General features: G+C 35.8%; 1 protein-coding gene across 1 annotated transcript; it reads right to left on the bottom strand.

Annotated features, from left to right (window-relative positions):
* Positions 1–1,891: 1,891 nt before the first annotated feature.
* LOC131023918 (probable NAD(P)H dehydrogenase (quinone) FQR1-like 2) lies at positions 1,892–5,567 on the bottom strand. The gene is made up of 2 exons (XM_057953569.1): positions 4,666–5,567; positions 1,892–2,380 (listed from the first exon to the last, which is right to left on the bottom strand). Exons 1-2 carry the CDS (start codon positions 5,226–5,228, stop codon positions 2,152–2,154), a joined length of 792 nt encoding a protein of 263 aa, XP_057809552.1. The 5' UTR covers positions 5,229–5,567; the 3' UTR covers positions 1,892–2,151.
* Positions 5,568–24,218: the final 18,651 nt, after the last annotated feature.

Below are 24,218 nucleotides of genomic sequence, written 5' to 3'. Positions count from 1 at the left end.
TTTTCTATTATGTTTTATCAATAATCTTCTTCAACCTAAAATATATTTTATTATACTATTATTTATTTTTATATATATTTATAATTAACATGTCATGATAATAAGTGAGATAATTGATTGTTTAAGGTTGGTCTATGCACTAGGCACATGACAGGTTATTCATTATTATTATTATTATTATTATTATTATTATTATTATTATTATTATTATTATTATTATTATTATTATTATTATTATTATTATTATTATTATTATTATTATTATTATTATTATTATTATTATTATTATTATTATTATTATTATTATTATTATTTTGTCTTTTTGTTTTTACAATTTTTTTGTTTTTTAGTTACAACTTTTGACAACCGATTGTGAATAATTGTAGTTTAACAATTTTTCACTACTTCTAATACACTCAACAATTTTGCCTTAAAACTCATGCCTCTCCCTCTTAGGAAGTTATTTGGGGGACAAATGGAGTATTAATAATCTCAACATTTACTACGACAATATTGAAAATGTACTACAATATTATACGAAGTACTAAAACAATATCGACTAAATAATATTATTATATATTAATACATCACATATAATATTTATTAATAACATGCAATTATCTAAAATATTTTTATATCCATGTTCAATCTCAACAGTAATATCTGGTATTTAAGTAATATCTTAATAATCTAAACATTTACTACCACCAAAATCGAAAAGGTATTACAGTGTTATATTAATACAAAATAGTTTATGTAATTTGATGTTTATATTAAGTAATATTTAATAATACCCACTTATTACCCAAGCTCATTTATAATCGTTTTTCTAATTTAGATTCAAAGTTAAGATTGTGTATATTATTAAAACATGAAAATTATAACATATGTTTATAGAAAATTATAATATTGAAAACTATATACTTTTTGAATAGTTATATTGATTTTATTTCACCAAGTCTTAGAATTCCATGAATCAAATATATATATAATATAATATAATATAATATATAATATTTTCAAATAAAATAAAAATTATATTGTGTAAAAAATGAGAGAGATGAAAGAAAAATGAATTATTTTAACACTTCTAGCTTGTATGAATTTCTTAGTTTAAATCTATTATTTACATATTATATGTCAAATTAAAACTCTTGCCACGATATTTAATTTGATAGTATATTGAATATTTTTTATTAACTAAAAAATATTTTTGTAGGAAAAAAGCAAGATAAAAATGATAATAAAAGGAAAAAGTAAAAAGAAATAAAGAAATTTCTATGTTTAGTTTGAGATTTCCATATTGAAGAGATTTTCATGTTTAAATTTATGCTAAAGGCTCTACAATTGCAGAGATTTGAAATAAAGTTCTCTCATAGTGCCACGTAGGAGCCAAGAATCTCAAACCATATTATATAATGATTAGGGCCAAATAAGTTTGGCAGTAGTAGTCTCTTTACATATACTAATGAGAGGAAGTTCAGTGCAATTTAGGTATAGGATTAATTTTTTTTTTATAAAGATGAGTATTTTTAATTGCAACATAACAATGTGAGCATTTTTAGCTGATAAGACTTTGAGAGTTTTACTTTGTGGGTGTGCACATCGCTACGTCTTATTTGACTATTACTAAGGAAATATTTCCTGGGTGTGGTGGAATTATTACGCAATCGTAACATAACTGAACTGTAATCCAAAAGTGTTGCCAAATTGATATATTACAATTTGTTTGACTTCGATCGATTAAGACTTTTGATTTGGACTCCATTAGAAAATCGGAAACCAACTAATTTCATCTATTTTCGGCTTAGTATACAAGTGTTTATGAAACTTATAGAACGAGAGACGAGTTTCACAAACAACTTGGTGCAACACTAGAAAAGGCGAAAAGGGAAGGAAATATCCAGTATATATACACTAGGAAGCAAGCCAAACGCCACAGCTTATTCCACAGTAATCCATCCAAAAAGGTAAACACATATACAATTCATAACCAATCATTAAAAATAATTGAATGAGCAGACAAATCTAAATTGAAGACGACAAAAAAAACAATGGATAAATGGGCAGGGATTTTCTTGGTTCATAATGAAGTGAAATGGCAATACCTATCATGAAACATGACACTCGAGGCCTGCAAATTTGAAGCTGTCAGGGCTGAGCTAACCGCTTGACTATGGCAGCCATGTAGTTGCCCTGGTGCTCTGCAAGGGCCAGCTCCGTTTCACTTGGCTCCCTCGTGCCGTCACCTGCGAAAACCCCAGCTCCATACGGAGAACCACCTCTAATGGAATCCATTCTGAACATACCCGCACCAAATGTGTATCCAATTGGAACAAATAGCATCCCGTGATGAGCTAATTGGGTAATCGCTGTCCAACTGCAAATTTAGACAACAGCCATCAGACAAACTGTCTTGCATAATCACTCAGGCATGCATCTTGCATGGTGTTTCAGATAAAAGGAGCGTAGGTAATACTTTGTGGTTTTTATTCAACAAACAACACTGATGCATCATAATGTGTGGTGAAATCACATATAAATTGGCACCTCTCTCTTAGGATTACTGAGGCCAACTGTTGGTCTTCAGATAATTATACTCTGATCTATGTGCATTTAACGAGACAAGATAAAATATAAATTACAAAGTACTTACACCATAGGCACATGCTGGGAAATACTAACTTGTATCTCTATGCACTATGCAGTCTTAGCATATTATTCCAAAGACTGCAAACTGAGTACAAATTTCAACGTAACTATTACGAGAAGCTAAATAGAGGCACACCACCAAAAATTCAACTGAATCACCCACCCAACAATTTCACTGTCAGTCTTCTTCATTTCCCGACTAACTCGATTGAATCACATAAGCAAACAATACCACAATCAAACAAAGAAGTGAAAAAGAAATCTAATACAGGAGCAGTTGCATCCAACTGATAACAGCACTAAAAGTAATACTAGTATAGTTCAGAAATAAAGAACAATGCCAATATTCTATCTTCAATGATGAGAACTCCATATATTTCTTATAAGATCCTAGACTTTCAATCATTCTTCTTAAGTAAGCAACAAAATCTCATTCAATTCTAGCATTAAAGCCAAATGTCAGACCTTCATCCATGTTTTAGAATTTGATGATGGGACATCATTATGTTAACTTAGTACTCAGAGAAAACACTACAGCGATCAAGTTGTAAGAGTGCAACGCTTTTAGAAAGCCACTTACTACATTGCCAATTCAGTTAATTATAAGAGGCGTTGCATAGATTTGACTGATGATGCAATCTTATGGAACAAAATAATCCTGGCATCATAGTTACCTTGATATTTCCCTCGTTTTGGGTTTTGCCCCAAATCTAATAGCTGAATGCTGAATTATATACACTGGATCAAGTAATTAATTCACCCTTCAAGCTCTTTAAGCCATCCCATTAAACCAACAAATACATTCAAAAAGAGAAACTAAAAGAAGAGAGTGGCTTATTTGCTAAAAGACCTAGAAAACAAAAGGATAATATCATATGTAATATGGGCCTACTTCATTATGGTCGTGCTACTTCGAGTTATCTTAAATGATGCTGAAACCAAGATGGAGCAGAAACAAGCTCAGGCAAGCTTCTAGCTTTTAGTAATTCTAATAAAATACTCCAACATTGCTTTTTCCCAGATAGTCATATACTCCCAACTATGAAATTGAACCAGGGTTTTCGGGACTTCTAAGTTCTAACACTAAACAAGTTAATATCTAAAATTGCACTTTCTATAACAGACCGTGCGAATTTAATTTTTCAGCTACTACTCCATGCATCTCTAAACTTTCACTTTTTTGAAAATAATGATTTTTCCCATAAAGTTCCAATGAATATACACAGTTGCTTCTAATAGATGAGGTCAATTCCAACTCTCCAAATGAGAGTTGGTCGTGGAGTTCACCCGTATCCAAATGGATCTTTGTAAGAAGATTAGGTATTTTCCAAGAAAGAAAAAAAAATTCATAATAGCTTTTCCTTAACATAACCTATCTGCTCCGTGACTTTCTCTTACTTGTTTAGGTTGTCTCCTTCTTCTAGAGACTAGAACTAAACCTTTTCATACCACATATACAACTGATACAGAAGACCTACAACCAAAATTTCAAAACCTTTTAAGTTGGCCACAGATGGATTCGGGAATTTCTCAGTCGGTCTTTGGTCAGAAGCCAGCGAGTACTATTGTTCCAAAGTTTCATGAACACTGATATAAGAAGTCACTTCAAAATTTCCATATCTAGGATTTACTAACTACAAGTGAATATATATGTGAAAAATCCAATGAATTAAAACACCACCATTAATCTGCATTTTTGTTGAAATAAGGCAACATTTTTAAAAATGCACTATAAAGAAGTAGAACATATAATTGCATAAGATTTTACTGAATCAGCATACTCATTTCCCACAGTAGTAGATATCAAAACACTTCTATCAAAGGCTGATTAACGAATTCAAAGCATCACAACGAGCAGTTTGATCCCTCTCCGACAAACTATCTTCAAATTCATGTTCATAGATCGTTGGCCACATTATAATGTCATTCAATAATCATGCCTTGTATGGAATATAAAGATATGATGCGAATCACAACAGAATAAAAGAAAGTAAACATAAATTAGGAGCTTACGCAGTGGTTTCTTGGCCGCCACCTTGAGTCCCGGTGCTGACAAAGAAGCCGGCGGGCTTCCCGGCGAGCTTCTGCTCCCTCCACAATTGGCCGGTGGAATCGAAGAACGCCTTCATCTGCGCAGCCATACACCCGTACCTCGTGGGGAACCCGAATAGGAAGCCGTCGGCGCCAGCCAAATCCGCGGGCGACCCGATCTCGGGAATCGAGTCGTCCTTGGGCGGGGCCCGCATTTTGGCGAGGACTTCGTCGGTCAACGTCTCCGGCACCCTGTAGAGCACGGCCTCGACGCCGGGCACGCTGTCGGCGCCCTGCTTCATCCGCCGGGCGAGGCCCTCCACGTGCCCGTACATCGAGTAGAACACTATGAAGAGTCTGACATTGCGACGCGGGTGTTCGGGAGGGATAATGGCGACTGCTTCGTCTGCGGGCGGCGCGGTGGCGGTACTCTCCGTGGCAGCTGGGGTAGACTCGGGGAGTTCGTGGTCATCCTCGGCGGCGGCGGCGGTGGTGCGTTTGGGGAACTTTTTCTTGCTAGGGACACAGCCACCGCCTTTTCCCATCAATGGTTGCGGATCAAGAAATTAGGAAAATGGGAGCAGCAGCGGCGGCGGAGGATTGGGTTCTAGTGTAGAAATGGGGGCAAGTGAGACGACTGTGGAGCGACCACTTCTTGGGTATCGGCACTGGGTTGTTAGACTTAGGCGGAGCTGCTCAAACGGTGACGTTCCCTCTTAATCGAAAAGGGGTGATGATTTTTTTTTTTTTTCTTTATTCATTTGTAAAATTTCCGAAAAACAACAAAATTACACGGATTCTACTAGCCTTATAATAATAATACAAAAAATATATGAGTTAATTGCCGTAAAATTCAAAAGTTTTTTGAAATTTCGCGATATTTTCATCAATTGAAAAATCGGCGTAAAAATATAGGAATCAATAATTTGTTATTAATGTTCTCAAAATTAAAAAAATTGACAAGATCACATGGCAAACACCTATGATATGTCAATTACATTACAATCATCTATGACATGTCATTATTTTATTTTTTTAATAATCTTATGTATTTATAATTAATTTAAAAGAAAATTAAAAATCACCTACCCTATCCCAAACACCCCGACCCCTCCCCCCTCAACCACCACCTCCCAAGCCCATTCGCTACCATTCTGAATCCATCGCCGATCGTCACGGTGGCCGCGCCACCCCTCTCAACGCTCACCAAACCCTTGATTTGCGAACACTTCCCAAACCTACCCCACTCCCTCCCCAAACCCCTTTCGCCTTCTCCATCTACTCCCATCCCCAAACACCCGGAGCCGCCGCGCACAAATCGAAAGAAGGAGAGAGGCAATGGTTGTTGTTGTATCTGGGGACGATTTGGGGTGGCAATTTTTGCCGCGATTTGCGGTGGCGATTTGAAGGAGGGAGGCCGTGATTTGGGGTTTTGATTTGAAGGTGGGAAGCCGCGATTTGGGGTGTCCAGAGCTCGGCGGCGGCGGCAGGGTGTTCTGGTTTAGCGGGTGACTTCGCCCCAATTTTTTTTTAATTGTAGTTGGAAATCAAAACGACGTCGTTCTGATTAAAACTAAACGACGTCGTTCTTTTAGCCGGCCGACATCGCCACGCTGGACATTCCGGTGTCCATGTCAGCTTCAAATTGAGGGAATTTTTTAATTCTGGAAACATTAAGAACAAATTCTTGATTCATGTATTCCTACGTCAATTTTTAAATTGGTGAGAATATCGCGAAATTTCGTAAAGATTTTAAATTTTACGGTAATTAACCCAAAATATATATATATATATATATATATATATATATATATATAATGTTTACATATGTAGTAAATGCACTACAACAATCCTCCAAAATTGTAAATTTTCATATTTTATTTCACCGAAATCTCTACTTTTCCCGACTTCTGATACTGAAAACCTAAATAAAAAATACAAATTTAAATCTCATATTTGACTTTAAATTAAGTTTCATTTATTGCGAATCTAAATAAAATAATATTTTTTTTCAAACATAAATCCAAATTTTTACAATTTCTATAATTTTTTGTGTAAAAAAGATTTGTATATTTAGGGGACGTTTGATTTAAGTGACAAGACATGTTTATTCAAAAAATAATGAATCATTGTAAGTATTTATGGTCTAAACACTAAAAATGATTCATAAATTATTTTTAAGAATGAGTTTCTATTTTATCCAATTCCTATATTATTATTATTATTATTATTATTATTATTATTATTATTATTATTATTATTATTATTATTATTATTATTATTATTATTATTATTATTATTATTATTATTATTAAAGAGAAATATTATGTTACATACTTTATGTGAGCACTGCTCACGTTGTCTTTTTTTTTTGTACATTTATTTTGACTCTAATATATACCTTATAAATTGTTATCGAGATCATTAATTTTATAAATTACATAAAACTCAAAGATCAATTTGTTCATTTTTTTTTCCTTTAACATCAAATAATTATTGGTCAATAAAAAGAACAAATCATGCTTTAATTTTTATGTAATTTATATAATCTCAATAATAATTTATAAGGTATTAGAATCAAAATAATTATATAAATAAAAAGATAACGCTAACGTGAACTAAATGTGAGTGATGCTCACATAAGATATGTAACATTACATTTCATTCCCTCTCTACAAATATAAAGGGATGTGCAATTTATTTTAAAATATAAATTAGGAACCGTTTTCAGGTTTTAGATCATGAAGATCTATAATAGATCCATTATTTTGTTGAATGAATTTATGATTATGAGTTCAATTTTCATAAAAAGCAAAAATTCAATTTTTTAATTCATACCTTTTCACTACAAACTCATACGTATTTCATATAAAATACACAAATTTATACTTTGTATTTTAAAAGGTTTTATAGTCCAACCCTTTACTATACAAAAACTAAATTGTGTGATATAAATTGTACAACATCTAATTTTACGTATAAAATATAATAAGAAAAATCCATCAATATTACAACATATAATTTTAAGAAAAATAAATTAATGCTCTCGTGTAAGGTTGAAACTAATAGATTATTATTTATTTTTATTTTTATTTTTGATCGGGCAAAGTCATGTTAGATGTTAGTAAATAGTTCCCCCCATCCACTCCAAGAACCACCTTATCTCTCCATTCACCAAAATCCACCTTATGTCTCCAATCTCCAATTCGCTCCCAAGAATGATCGAACCCGGATCACTTCACTTAAGTGAGGACCTGGTGGCCAGTGGGCTAAGCCCCCTGGTTATACATTCGCCATAGGTGACGAGCCCTACTTTTGTGTCGTGTCTAGGTCTAAATTGAGTCATTTTTTTTTTGTCTATTTGTGTCTAGGAGGACACTTTTGAGGTAGGAAGCTCAATGAGGCTGAACTGGGCATAATGGAACAACTTTTATGGGATATGGGAATCCGCCTAAAGATCAAGTCAAACAAGCTGGCATTTTGGATAAGCTTCAAAGATCGAGACATATATATGCCAACCGTTGAGCGCGATGTTGACCAAAGAGGACAATACCGCTTAGAGACGAAGTTTTGTTGTTGTCGAGGCAAGATGAAGCTGATTTATGGAAGAGAGTGTTGCAGCCAAGTCTATTGTCGTCGACCAAGATATCGGCCTGACTACCACTCAGAATCAAGCTTGCATCATGAGATGCATCGAGATCAAGATGAAGTCAAGACAGAAAGAATGAAGGTGAACAGGAAGAAGACAAGGATTGGTCGGCGTCGAGGACAGGATGTTGACGTGGCAGATTCTATGCGGGTCTGGAGTAGGGGTGTGCAGCGGGTCGGACTCGGACCGACCCGCCGGGTTTGTAGACCCGAAATTTTTAGAAAAACGGACCGATCCCGGACCGAAATTTTTGAGCGGGCCGACCCGGGACCGGACCGAACCCGAGCAACGGGTCCGGTTCGGTCCGGGTCAGACCCGCTAATAACCTAATTTTTTTTTTCTATTTTTCCACCTATTTTTCAGATCTAAAACATTAAAAATACGATACCAAAACTTTATTTTTTTTCCTATTTTTCCACCTATTTTTTTTCCTATTTTTCATTTTTCAGTTAGTATTCTTAGGGTAGAAGTTAGATTAAAATTATATTATTATTACCAATATTAATTATTAAATATAAATATTAAATTATTAATAGCATGGGTCGGTTCCGGGTTCGCCGGGTTTTGACCGGGTTAGACCCGGACCGACCCGAAAAACTTTTGGTCCTCAAAATAAGACCCAACCCGGACCAAACACCTATAGTGGGCCGGTTCGGTCCGGACCGAACCCGTCGGTCCGGGCGGGTTCGGCGGGTCCGGGTTGGGTTTGCACACCCCTAGTCTGGAGAAGATAAGGGAAGAATATTCCATTCCGCTGAAGATTGGAAAAAGATATATTCGAGATAAGGACGGATTCCGGGCAAGCTGATCTGAAGAAAGAGTTATGGTGTGAGAAGACTTTTTCAGGCGTGAACTTAAACATCCCACTCTGAGGAGGACTTTCAGCCCAGCCGTGTGTTGGCTCTAATTTTTTTCTATAAATACTTCTTTCCTTTATTTTTTGTGTGCACAACTTACGAGAGAGATATGATGTTCACACTGTTCTTTCCACCTTCTTTCAAACTGTTCTCACTCAGTTTGATATGAGGATTAAAACTCTTCGTTGTGACAATGCTCTAGAGTTCAATCTTCATCTACTTTACTCAAAGTTTGGTACACTCATTCAACAATTTTGTGTTGAGACTTCTCAGCAAAATGCTAGGGTAGAATGCAAACACCAACAACTACTCAATGTTGCTCGAAGTCTCTTGTTTCAATGTCATCTTCCTATTGAGTATTGGGCCGGGCGAATGTATTTTCACTGCCTCATACGTGATAAACTGTCTCCCCTCATCTACGTTTCCTTACAATCTCAGTCATTTTGAAACACTTTTCAGAGAAAACCTTCTTACTCTCACATTCGGACATTCGGTTGTCTTTGTTATGTTTATACTTTTGACCGTGATAGGTATAAATTTTTTCTTCGTATTACTAAATGTGCGTTTCTGGGATATCTAGCTTGGTACAAGGGTTACAATGTTTCGAATCTTGATGCACATTCCATATCTATCAGCAGAAATGTATTTTGCATGAGCATAGATTTTCTTTTTCCCACTGATGAGGAGTCAAATACTCATCAGTGCTGGACATCACTTTATCTACATTTATTTATTTATTTATTTATTTATTTATTATTATTATTATTATTATTATTATTATTATTATTATTATTATTATTATTATTATTATTATTATTATTATTATTACTTGATTAATATCTACCTGTGCAGGCATATCAACTGGGATCGGGAACCTTCAACATCCTAGTAAGGAGTTTATCTGTGCAGCCTAGAGTGACCTTCCTGCGTAGCTCAAGAAGACTCCTCAGCGCAGATAGAAGGAAGATCCTACTCCTATTACCTGACCTAGCCGAGGAAGTTAAATTCCACGCGGCGCTCCTAGCATATTTACCTGCGTAGGCGAGATCTATACCCTTCAACCGAAAAGCTGCGAGTTAGTTAGCAAAAGATGGACTTTAGATAATGATAGCTATTTGCTTTTGTACATGTAGAGTATGTGAGGACTCAAAAGGTCTAAATTGACCCTGATCTTATAATCTCTATAAATACCTTGTATCTTCCTTGTAAATGGCAGAATGAAATAACAACAAAAGGAAATGAAGTGTTCCGCAAGTTCTCAGACCTAATTCTCTATTTTTCGGTGATTTTAAGGGAATTTGGGTCTAACTTCCGCTTATATTCTCCGATTATTACGTGTGATGCTTTTTTGTTTCATCAACTGCCGCTGTCTTTGGGAAAATTGAGCTAAGGCGTAAGAGTGGATAGGATTTCCTGTTCTGTTTTTTCGTTCTTGGGCATGATTTTTTGTTCTTACGTCTTGGGCATAATTTTTCGTTCTGACGTATGTTTTTTCGCTTTGGGCATGATTTTCCATTCTGGAGCATGTGTTTTACTTATATCTCCGAGTTTAATGTTCCCTCATGTCTTGTCTATGACTGATGAACTCATAGTATATTTTGTGGGAAATATATGTCTAAACTCATACGGACAATGGTAAACCATTGAATCAAAAAGAAGGTACTCCACACTCGTTGGAAGCCACTGACTTCACTCTATGCTCGTCGGCAAAGGCAACATCCCCGATTTTCCTTCTTCATCCGCCCTTCCAATCTCAGACGCGAACTAGTGGTTAACGTTTTTCCTCTTTGCATCTTCTTGCATCGTCGTGTTCTTCCTCCAAGCCGTTTTCTTTCTCCTGTTGGCATCTTCTTGCATCTTGTGTTCTTCTCGCTTGGATGAAGAAAGAGAAGAAAGAAGGAGAAGAACGTTGCAGAACGCGATGATGAAGAAGAAAGAATTAGAACAACATTTACCTGCTCGCAAAACGCGAGGATGAAAAGAGGAGGAATGAGAAGAACTTTATCTGGTTGCAGATGCGAGAATGAAGAAATGTAATTTAGGGTTTTGATTTTTCAATTCGAGGTATTTAATTACAAATAGGTACAAAACGAGGAAGTTTCGTACACGAATCAAAAGTTGTGTTTAAGTCACCGGATAGAAACAAATGTGGCGCGTGCCGACGAGCCACATCAGCGTCACATCATCGATTTCAAATTGGGGGAAAATAAAAACGGTGAAAAAATTAATCAAATATAAAAGTTTATGATAAAAATGAAAATTTTAAAGTTTGTAGATAAAAAGTATTTTTCGGCCAAAATTTATGTTATTACATGCATTTAGTCCTTCTATAATATACATGTATACGATGAAGCATTATCTGGCAATAAAAAATTGTATAATATCTATTTTTTGTTATGTTTTCTACTGCATGCATTATATGCTTTGGTAACAAAATAATCACTTTCACTTACCTTAGATGCACGCTCACACTAGCTTCCTCAGTCCCAATTTGGAAGAGCCGTGGTATATACATATTTTTTTGATCTCATGTGGATTGTATATTTCTTTTAATGAATGATACATGGGATGATATGTGTCTTGGGGGAGAGGGAAATTTCATCATTTTATTATTGCAACACATTTTCCCCTTAAAAAACATCAATTGAAAATAACTTTTTCTTTTTTCCGAAAGAGATATTTCATTGTGATGAAACAAGCATCAAAATCCCTATTTAAATAATATTAAAACTCTATAAAATTAAACCTGAATGATGAAAATTGCTTGTGTAAATGAAGAACACGAAAAACTCTTTCCAACCGAATGAAAATTACTTTTTGTATTAAAGATAGCATAAAACCTACACATGAAGTGAACTAGCTATTTATAAAAGAGATACAATGAGGGTAAGATGGTAAAGCTCCATGGTTCACGTACTCTGCATGTCCTTGGCCAAATCCTCTTTACTAACAACACTAATAATAACTAACTAGCAGTTTTTGTCAGAAGCTAAGACAGTGTTGATTCTTCATACTTCATCTTTAACGTGACACATTGAGGATAGATAAGTTGACGGAAGTTGACTCTTTTTATATCTCGATCAAGGCAGCGATATTTTGTTATCTTGATCACACAGATTGATGTTCTCTAGCTCAAGATATTGTCGGCAATATAACAAACATCGATCACCTCTGATTTTCCCATGCCAGCTCTGCCACCTTTGATTTTATTTATGCTCTGATAGTAAAATGCCTCCATTCCTGTATATGTTGAATATTTCTCTTAAAATTATATTTAATACAATAAGTCGTCAGTGTTGATGCATAGTTTACTCCTCGTCACATTGTGTTATCACTACAACACATTTCCCTCCACCCTCATTCCAAAAAACAAAAAAAAAAAATCATAAAAAATACTTTATTCGTTCACAAAAAAAGATAGTGTAAATATATATATATATATATATATATATATATATATATATATATATATATATAGGGAGAGGTTCAAGAAAGAACCATAAATAAAAGAAGACCGGAGAACTATTTTCAGCCATTCGATCATCAAGATCTACGGTGGATGCATCATCTTGTTGGATGAATGCAGATCCTGGGTTCGAATCCTGAATGGAGCATTTTTATTTTTTATTTTTTTAGTGCATTAATTTTAACAGCGAATGCATTAATTTTTACAGTGGATACATTAGATTTGATGGTTCTCCCATTCTCACAAATAATGTAGTTCTCTCTAGAACCACATCCTATATAGGGGGCGGTTATTCAATAAACCACCCTTATTTTAAGAATTACGAACCAGCAAAAATGCATGAATTTTATGTATAACACGCATGAATAAACTGTATAAAGACATGAATTGCGAAAAATAATTTTTTGCTACCTTTGGGATTCGAACTCAGGACCATGAATTTATCCAACAAGGTGATGAATCAACCGTAGATCTTGATGATCTAAGGGCTGAAAATGGTTCCTAATTTATATTTTAAGAAGCGTTCTTATTTTAGCCTTCCCCTATATATATATATATATATATATATATATATATATATATATATATCGAATAAAGGTACATTCTTAATTAAAAATTGAAATACATGTACAATTTATAAGTAAATCTAAGAGATAACGTAGGATGTGATAGTTGAAAAAATGAAATGTGATATGTTTTTGTGAATAAATAAAATAGATAAATGACACTCAAACCGCCAATGCAGTTGGTACCCCTAACTAGTAATTATAAAACATCTTAGATCTTATACTGGCAAAATCTTTGACGTACAATTAGGGCTTTTACCAAAAAACGAAACCGCCAGCAGCCCATATAACTCAAACAAAATGTAGTTTTACTATTAAGAATCATCAGCCCAACTGCAAAAGTCTTTGACACGAAAATGAGCTGCTCTTCTTTCTTTCTTTCTTTCTTTTTTTGAGAGAGGCTCTTCTTCTTTCTTCGTGTGTGTGTTAAGAGTCAGAGAGACGTTTGGTTTGCTTAAGCATTTTCAAGGGTTTCAAATAATCTTTCTTATCTTTTATATAATTTAAATACATTATTAAGCATCTACGGATTGATTGGAGAACAAGATATATATGGGAGTATTTTTGCGGCATGTCACTTCAACAATACATGACTTATTATTTTATTTATTTTTATAAGAAAAAACAATACACATAACTTATATTGTTAGAGTTGAGATTATATTAAACAATATACATGACTTATTGTTAGAGTTGAGATTATATTTTTCCTTAGGGGACGTTTACTTAATTTGGATGATTGATAAGATGCATGATTGAATATTTTTATTCTCAAGATTAAGATTTTTCCCATCTCACCATTTCAACTGGATATGAATCAAAGCAAAATTAACTTAAATAATTTTAATCAAGGGCGCATTGAGATATCTCAAAATTTTAATCCATTTAAATAAATAATTTTAATCAACGGTCTTACTATTTTTATCTATCAAGGCTAAACTTGACTCGTGACGAGGTATATCAGTATCTTTTAAAATAAAAAGTGGGTTTCCCATTCTTAAAAGAAATGTAACGTAGCATATACATACTCAAAATATTGTGTTGTGTAAGAATTTTCTAAAATGTCTTCTGTAAATTATCTCATCTTAACTTGTTGTTTTTGTCATTTTCTTTTATTTGGGCGAAAGGGAGCAGTGGGAAACAGATTGAGGCTGGTTTTTCTGTTTTAGATAGACAAGGTTTATATAGCACTTGGGCAGACTGAATCTAAAAATTTACTCTTTATTAGTTTCTCAAATCTTGATCATATGGTTTAAATAACTAATTCTTATCCGATAAGTTTAGTCATTTTTATCCGCAAGGTGGTAGGTGACTTATGATAATTATGATGTTGATGGTGTTAGAACCGGGTACACGATCAAGATATTACAAAATATTTATTTTGAGAAAATACGACTCAAAATAATTGAAAATTACAAAGTAAATAATTTGAGAAATTACAACTCAAATAATTTGATACAACTGAAATACACTGTATAAATAAATTATACGTATAAACAAAGTCGAGTCGAGATGAATCTCTTCCCGCAAGAAGATTATCGCCCCGGTAGTGCTCTTCGGTTTGGCGTATCTTCCCCAAAGGTAAAACGACTACGTCTCGGCGGATGTAGCACCACAATCCGGCGAGCTCCGGCGAACTGAATAGGATCAAGAACTGAGCACAAGTGTTATGCAGAGAGTGTGTGTGTCGAAATGGTAGAATGCAGTATTTGTTGGTGTATCTGTGTGTTATCTTTGCATGCTCTCCACAAGCCTATTTATAGACATGTGGTAAGTATGAATTCAATACATTGAATTCCACTCCGACGGCTGGAAGGTTGAAGATGTGGCCGATGGCAGCAGCCATTGAAGAAACTAAGCTGCAAAAATGAAGTTGCCATGCAGAAGTCGTACTGGCGTGCTTCTGCTGCTGCTGTGACTTGTTCTGCTGCTGTGGGCTGGGTTGATGTGGGCTGGGCCAGGAAACAATTAGTTGGGCCAAGAAAAATCTGTTGGGCCAAAAATTAAAAAGCCAGTGGAGTTGGTCCAAAAAATAGTTTGGGCCCCAAACACCACCCCAAAGCACCAATTGCCAAGATCCAAGTCCTTGGCCGCGGCCCGCCCGGCGGCGGCGGCGGCGTCGTCGTCGTCGTCGTCCGTCCGATCGATCGTCGGCGGCGGCGGCGCGCGTGTGTGTGTGCGCGCGAGGCTAGTACTTAGATCAAGCCCACTAGCAAGCCCACAAGTCAATTTATTAACTCCATGTGCTTTGCTATTCTTATACATGAAAAACATCTCTATGTTTTCCAATGTGGGATAACATAGCATAAATGTTATTTTCCCTCTTCAACATCCAAACTTTGACATACAATATCTCACTCATCGGAAATCGGTTTTGAGACTTCAAGTATATCACGTTGATCTACTCGAGATGTAGATTAACATCCAATCATTATTTTAATTAAATAATAAATATTTAATTAAATAATAATTTCCAGATATGGCATTAAAACCATATTTCCAACAATCCCCCACATGAGTGAGAAATCAGTATGCGAAAGTATGCAGACACTTAGCTCAGTCCTCTTAAGATACAACATTGCATTTGGAAAGGTAGCTTGTGGCTTTGAACCTGCCATAGTCAATATTATCGAGTATACCGGCGGCCTAGTGGATTGTGTTCCTTGAACTAGTCCTCCTCGGTGTATACTTAGTCAACAATATTGACACAATATTGCTTCAATCCTTATTCGTTCTCACGTTTGTGTCCATTACAGGCCTTGGAACACCTCTTTGGATTCATAAGTGTTTCAATCGAAGCGGCCCCACTTCACACTTACATAGGTGACTCTTAACTCAAGTATCCTGCTATACTTGTCCTCTTCGAGGAGTTCTAGAGTCATTAAAAGTCAAAGACTTAACCTCACCACGTGCAGGTTTCCGAACACTCACTGTTCTACAAGGAATAGGCAATTCGAGTGTTCAACACACGGATTTTCATAGCTTAGTTGTCCCATTGAACCAAGTTCTTGGGATCCTCCAGTCATCATGGTTGGGTTGCCACTATGATTATCCTTAATTTGTGGACTTCAAACCCATTCCCCCTAACAGTTTATACATCTGATCTCGATGGATACTTTTTGTCAAAGGATCCGCTATGTTATCAATTGATCTTATATAATCAATTGAGATAACTCCACTAGTGATCAAATGTCTCACGGTATTATGACGTCGACGAATATGTCTCGACTTACCGTTATACAAATGATTTTGTGCTCGTCCGATAGCAGCTTGACTATCACAATGAATTATCACGGACGACACAGGTTTCGACCAACATGGAATATCCTCGAGGAAATTTTTAAGCCACTCGGCTTCTTCACCAGCTTTATCCAAAGCTATGAATTCTGATTCCATGGTCGATCTAGCAATACATGTTTGCTTCTTGGATTTCCAAGACACAGCACCACCCCCCACAGTGAATACATAACCGCTCGTTGAAAACGAGTCTTTGGCATCAGATATCCAATTTGCATCACAGTACCCTTCAAGTACAGAGGGTTCCCTAGTATAATGAATCGCATAGTTTTGAGTATATTTCAAATATCTCAAAACCCTTTCAAGATCTTTCCAATGTTCATTACTAGGGTTAGCTGTAAAGCTGCTCAACTTGTTGACCGAGCATGCTATATCGGGACGAGTGCAATTTGTTAGATACAACAAGCTCCCAATAATCTTCGCATATTCTATCGCGTCAACAGGTTCTCCCTTGTGTACACTCAAATGCACACTAGGTTCCCATGGTGTCTTAGCTATTGGCTTGTCAAAAGCGTTGAATTTCTTTAACACTTTCTCAACGTAGTGAGATTGTGTTATAGTAATACCATCAGGTCTTCTTAGAATTTTAATTCCAAGGATAACATCAGCTAAGCCCATATCTTTCATGCTAAAATTTTTACTTAGCATGCCTTTGGTTTCTTGAATCACTCGGGAATTACTTCCCATGATGAGCATGTCATCTACATAAAGACAAACAATAACATATCCGTTATTAGAATTCTTAATGTAGATACATTTATCGCACTCATTGATTCTGAATCCATTTGACAACATTACACTGTCAAATTTTAAATGCCATTGAAGCGGTGCTTGCTTCAACCCATATAAAGACCTTTGAAGTTTGCACACTTTGTGCTCTTGCCCAGGTACTACAAACCCTTCAGGTTGCTTCATATATATTTCATCTTCCAACTCGCCATACAAGAACGCAGTTTTCACATCCATTTGGTGAATCTCGAGATTGTGCAAGGCAGCAATAGCGAGAAGCATCCGAATAGATGTTAGTCTGGTCACAGGTGAATAGGTATCGAAGAAATCGTACCCTTCTTTCTGCCTGAAACCTTGAACGACAAGTCGGGCTTTGTACTTATCTATAGTACCATCAGATTTGTACTTCTTCTTTAGGATCCATTTGCATCCTAAAGCTTTACTTCCAGGTGGTAGATCCACTAACACCCAATCTCAATATCGATGGCTTCTTTCCAGAGAGCTGCATCTGAGCCAGACATAGCTTCTTTAATCGTCACCGGTTCGCCATCTAGCATCAAGACAACATAATCCGGTCCATAGACATTAGCTTTTCTAACTCGTTCCCCACGTCTCGGTTCTACATCCATAGGTTTAGACCTTGGTCTTTTCCTATTAGGTGGTACATGATTAGAACCCGTGGCATCATCTACTTGAGTAGAATTACTAGCTACTTCCATAGGTTTAGAACCTGTAGCATCACCATCAACTCCATCATTAGAGTTCGATGTACCTTTATTCTTGTTAGGATAGATATTTTCAAAGAATATAGCATTCATTGATTCTATCGTTGTCCCAACATGTATATCAGTTATCTCCGATCTGTGCACTATAAAACGATAGGCACTGCTATTAAGTGCATGACCAATGAAGATACAATCCACCGTTTTAGGTCCTATTGTAACTTGCTTTGGTAAAGGCACTTCTACCTTGGCTAAACACCCCCACACTTTGAGGTATTTATACGAAGGTTTCCTTCCTTTCCATAGCTCATAAGGAGTTACATCTTTCCCTTTGAGTGGAATCTTGTTCAAGATATAGTTGGCCGTTAAGACAGCTTCCCCCCACATGTTCTGGGGTAATCCTGAACTAATCAACAAGGCATTCATCATCTCCTTAAGAGTTCGATTCTTACGTTCAGCAACGCCGTTAGATTGTGGTGAATAAGGAGCCGTCGTTTGATGGATTATACCACTTTCGTTGCATAATTCAGCAAACGGAGCTACATATTCTCCACCTCTATCACTTCGAACCATCTTAATTCGACATCCAAGTTGATTCTCGGCTTCATTTTTGAAGTTTCTAAAAGCTTCAATAGCCTCATCTTTACTTTTCAATAAGTAAAGGTAACAATACTTTGTGCAATCGTCTATAAAGGTGATAAAGTACTTCTTGCCACCTCTAGTTTGCACGAACTTTAAATCACAAACATCTGTGTGAATAAGTTCCAATGGTTGAGTGCTCATTTTTACCGATTTAAACGGTAACTTAGCCATTTTGGCTTCAACACAAACTTCACATTTTTCTTGTGAGTTGTATTCATCAACTTTTAGTAAATTCATTTTTACTAATCTCTTTATAGCATTTAGATTAACATGTCCAAGTCTACAATGCCATAAATCAGAACACTCAATCAAGTAAGCAGAAGAAGTTGATGCATCTTTATTGATTTTAGCCTTGGCAGGCTTACAAGCTCTTACACCAAGTTTGAAAAGTCCTTCGGAGGCATAGCCTTTCCCTAGGAACTTTCCCCACTTGCGTATAACAACATAGTCAGATTTGAAAAACAATTCAAAATCCTTATTCGTAAGCCTAAAGCCCGAAATTAAATTCTTTCGGACAGTTGGAACGTGTAATACGTCTTTCAATGTGATCTCCACGCCCGACGTGAGTTGAAGAATCACATCTCCCATGCCAAGGACTTGGGATGTCCGTTCGCTAGCCTCCATTATCGTTTTGTTTTCCACTTCTTTGTAGTTGTGGAACAACTCACGATTTATGCATATATGGACGGTAGCGCCGGTGTCCACGAACCAAGCGTTCGGGTTGTCTACATGATTCACCTCGGAGATCATGGCAGCAAAGTCATCGTGGTTCCAATCGTCGAAGTCCTTCTCGACATTGTTCACGTTGCCATTTGCTTTCTTCCGCTTTGGCTTGCGGCAATCCTTAGCCATGTGACCTTTTTTGTCACAATTATAACATACACCATCAAACTTTGATGGTTGATGTCCGCCTTGCTTCCCTTTACCCTTATTATTAGGGTTAGGGCGACCACGTTTGTTGGAGGGACCGCCTTTCTCGGTGAGATTGGCCTTTGCCTCCATTGGAGCTTTTCCCTTTTGATCACGACTTCTCACGTGATCCTCCATTTGAAGCTTGGATATTAATATCGGCACGGACATCTCCGAGCGCTCATGCTTCAAAAGGTTTTGAAATTTCCTCCAACTAGGAGGTAATTTCTCTATGATGATTGCAACGAGCAATGCATCCGCCAAGGGCATCCCTTCGGCTTGAACCTCATGTGAAAGATTTTGGAACTCTTCCACTTGGTCCATCAATGGTCGGGAGTCAACCATTTTATATTCCAACCATTTGGCGACAATATACTTGGTAGTATTTGCCTTGTCCACTTGATATTTCAGATCAAGGGCCTCCCACAATTGTTTCGCGGTTTCATGAACCTTGAAAACACGATAGAGCCGTTCGTCCAGAGACATGAGAACGGTGTTACGGCACAAGTAGTCGCCGCGGCACCAGTTCAAATATCCGGCACGAATTTCTTGACTTGTCTCCCCTTCCCCTTCACTCGGGGTTGGAGGTTTATCCTCCATTAAGAATCCGGCAAACCCCACGGTTGTGAGGTAGAATATCATCTTCTCTTGCCAATATTTGAAGTTCTTGCCTGAGAACGTTGATGGTTTCTCGGCAAGACCAATAGTTCTAGATGTTGACGATGAAGCCCCCGTTGATGCAAACGAGGAAAATATTGACGACGTGGTTGAACCGATGGTTGCAGAGGTGGTGGAGCCATCCATATTGACGTCGGTGTGAGCCATTTCTCGAACGTGTATCAACGGCAGAGAAATAATCTTCTTGCGATTGTTATAACCGGGTACACGATCAAGATATTACAAAATATTTATTTTGAGAAAATACGACTCAAAATAATTGAAGATTACAAAGTAAATAATTTGAGAAATTACAACTCAAATAATTTGATACAACTGAAATACACTGTATAAATAAATTATACGTATAAACAAAGTCGAGTCGAGATGAATCTCTTCCCGCAAGAAGATTATCGCCCCGGTAGTGCTCTTCGGTTTGGCGTATCTTCCCCAAAGGTAAAACGACTACGTCTCGGCGGATGTAGCACCACAATCCGGCGAGCTCCGGCGAACTGAATAGGATCAAGAACTGAGCACAAGTGTTATGCAGAGAGTGTGTGTGTCGAAATGGTAGAATGCAGTATTTGTTGGTGTATCTGTGTGTAGTTTCTGCATGCTCTCCACAAGCCTATTTATAGACATGTGGTAAGTATGAATTCAATACATTGAATTCCACTCCGACGGCTGGAAGGTTGAAGATGTGGCCGGTGGCAGCAGCCATTGAAGAAACTAAGCTGCAAAAATGAAGTTGCCATGCAGAAGTCGTACTGGCGTGCTTCTGCTGCTGCTGTGACTTGTTCTGCTGCTGTGGGCTGGGCCAGGAAACAATTAGTTGGGCCAAGAAAAATCTGTTGGGCCAAAAATTAAAAAGCCCAGTGGAGTTGGTCCAAAAAATAGTTTGGGCCCCAAACACCACCCCAAAGCACCAATTGCCAAGATCCAAGATCCAAGTCCTTGGCCGCGGCGACGTCGTCGTCGTCGTCCGATCGATCGATCGTCGTCGGCGGCGGCGGCGGCGCGCGTGTGTGCGCACGAGGCTAGTACTTAGATCAAGCCCACTAGCAAGCCCACAAGTCAATTTATTAACTCCATGTGCTTTGCTATTCTTATACATGAAAAACATCTCTATGTTTTCCAATGTGGGATAACATAGCATAAATGTTATTTTCCCTCTTCAACATCCAAACTTTGACATACAATATCTCACTCATCGGAAATCGGTTTTGAGACTTCAAGTATATCACGTTGATCTACTCGAGATGTAGATTAACATCCAATCATTATTTTAATTAAATAATAAATATTTAATTAAATAATAATTTCCAGATATGGCATTAAAACCATATTTCCAACAGATGGAACATGTATAAATAACTGTTAGTGAAACTATTAATTGCTCCTCTTTAAATAAGGCGATTTTGCTTTTTAAGTTGATACATATATACTTTTGAGGGGAAAAAAAGTTGATGTATATATTGTTGTGGAATTGACAAAAGCAAAGAGTATCATAGTTCCCTACCAATACAAAATAACTAGGGTGGCCATAATATTCCTAGGATTATTAGAGAGATTCCCTGCAAATCGAGCACCATACAATATATCCCTTTTTTTTTTTTCTTTTTTTTCATCTCTGCCTTTCAATGGTTGGGATCCCAGGACACCTGAAAGATCCTTAACCACTTGTCTCCATTTTTATTTATATCAAACACACACACACACACTTACTTTGTAGTGGCGAGCATGTGCCTTCTTACAGCTTTCTGAAATTTGACTTGGAAAACTTTGTTGCGTGTCCATTAAGAATTTGTTGTTTTTTTATATATAGTACTATTAAATAGTGAATGAACACCAAATTGCCACATGCCACCTTGTATTAATTCATGTAAAGAGGATTTAACCTTCATTAATTAAGACTAATTAATGATCCATCGCCGCCGGACAATGACAATTAACATCCACGCTTCCGAGATTTCTACCTCTTTTCAAAGTATCCAGATCAGCATCTTTTCCTTTGTGTTCTACTCACTTCTAACTATTCTTTTCCTACATCTTTTTGTGATTGTTTTGTGGGGGTTGGTTTAACATAATGATTTTTTTAAATACAAAGTTCAAGTCATATCATTAAACTCAATATATATTACAATGAAACAACGTAGTACAAATTAGATCATATACGAATCAATAACCATGTTAATATAAACTATCACTGCAAGAATTGGATGCATGATTTTTTGCAAAAAGATAAATTTTAAACTAATATTATAATTGATTGTATTCAGATACCTCTTGTAACTTCAAAAAAATACAATGTTGCTTGTGAAAACTAGTGGTGCATCAATGTGCTATCAATAGAATGTAGTGATTGTATCAGGCAAATCTTGTTATGATTATGATAAGATTTTTTATTTATTAAAATAATATTATTCTGCAGTTAAAATATTTTAAAATATCTCAACTCAAACTAAGTGTCCGTGTTTAAAATACCTCAAACAAGCTATCGAAAGTGTCCCCAAACAACACTTTAAACTACTAAAATCTAATATCCGTGTGCCCTTTGGGATGACCTAGTGGTTGGGGTGGTTGCCTGTTGTCCAAGAGATCACAGGTTCGAATACTCTCGGCCACAATAATCACTAGGTGGGGTGTGTGTGGTTTGTATTATTTATAATATAATTTCATCAAAAAAAAATCTAATATCCGTTATAAATTAATTTTATGATTTAAATAATTGAAAGGCGAGCAAACTGTCATTTGAGGGACAATTCATTGGTAATTTCTCTTCGGAAAATAATTGTTTCTTTCTATAAAATATAAATTTTTGTGATAGACGGTTAAAATTAATACTATTCATTTCACTTGGCCTAGCTCTTTTTGGCACGATTATTAAAGAAAGTAAAATTGTAGTATAAAAATAGTGTCAAGTATATGTGAGCCTACATCTATTGTAGACTATAGTAAAAAATTATTACTCAAAAAGAAAATAAGCCAAGTTGAGTGGGACGGCCCGAAAAGTAAAACAGGTCAAGTGAAGTAGGACGGATGAAATAATATATTTATAATTTTAAAGTTATTTTATATTGTTTGAATTCAGATACTTATTTGATGAATTTAGAGACACCAAACAATTTTGGTATGAATAATGACTAAACAAATGAGAGTCCTACTTCGTTGTGTATTCCAACTCCAACAGATGACGCATGCAAGAAACAGACGAAATACTTTGATAATTAATTATAATGGTAGATTCATGAAGATTTGTACAGTTACAACTTCAACCTCAAAGGAAGAGCTTTATTGGAGCTCTTAGGTAAAAACAATTACCTAGACTGATCCCTAACTTAAGGCGTAAATTAAGGGTTGTTGAATAACAAAAGTGTTCATAATTTTAAATAAAACATCGAAAATATGAGTTCTATGGTAAGGGAAGCGGGAAACATGGAACTATTGTGTCTATAATCTTATTATTATTTTTTTTGAGTAAGGTCTATATATAATCTTATTATTATTTCAACTTTAGTTGGCTAGCTAGTCGCTACTAGTCCAGTAAATTCCGTCTCAATTTTAATTTGGTTATGTATAAATTTTTGTTTGTATTCAATAGTATGCTATTTTATTGCTGAAAGAAAAGAGTGTGTTATTTTACCAAATAGCTTTCACATAATCCGATGGGTGTCATCACCGTAGTCAATGAAATAATGTAGGAGTAATATATTTTCTCTAATTTATATATCTAGATTAATTTTGATTTTTTGGTTGGACTATGTTTTGCGTTGATTGTCCATAAATTATTGAATTTTTACGAAATTCTAACTTTATACATAAATTTTAAAATGTAGAATAAATTATTGATTTAATCTGATTATATTAACGAAGTTAGGACAAATAAAACGACGTTATTTTTATTTATCAAGACGTCGTTTGTAAATTATTGAACTTTGACCAAATTCTAATTTTGCACATTAACTTAAAATTTATCTATTTTTACACATAAATTTAAAAATATGTCTGATTATTATTAAAATTTTAAATTTATCAAAATTT

Source organism: Salvia miltiorrhiza, chromosome 4 (assembly GCF_028751815.1).
Source record: "Salvia miltiorrhiza cultivar Shanhuang (shh) chromosome 4, IMPLAD_Smil_shh, whole genome shotgun sequence".
Taxonomy (NCBI): domain Eukaryota; kingdom Viridiplantae; phylum Streptophyta; class Magnoliopsida; order Lamiales; family Lamiaceae; genus Salvia; species Salvia miltiorrhiza.
This window is presented reverse-complemented; position numbering and strand designations above follow the sequence as displayed.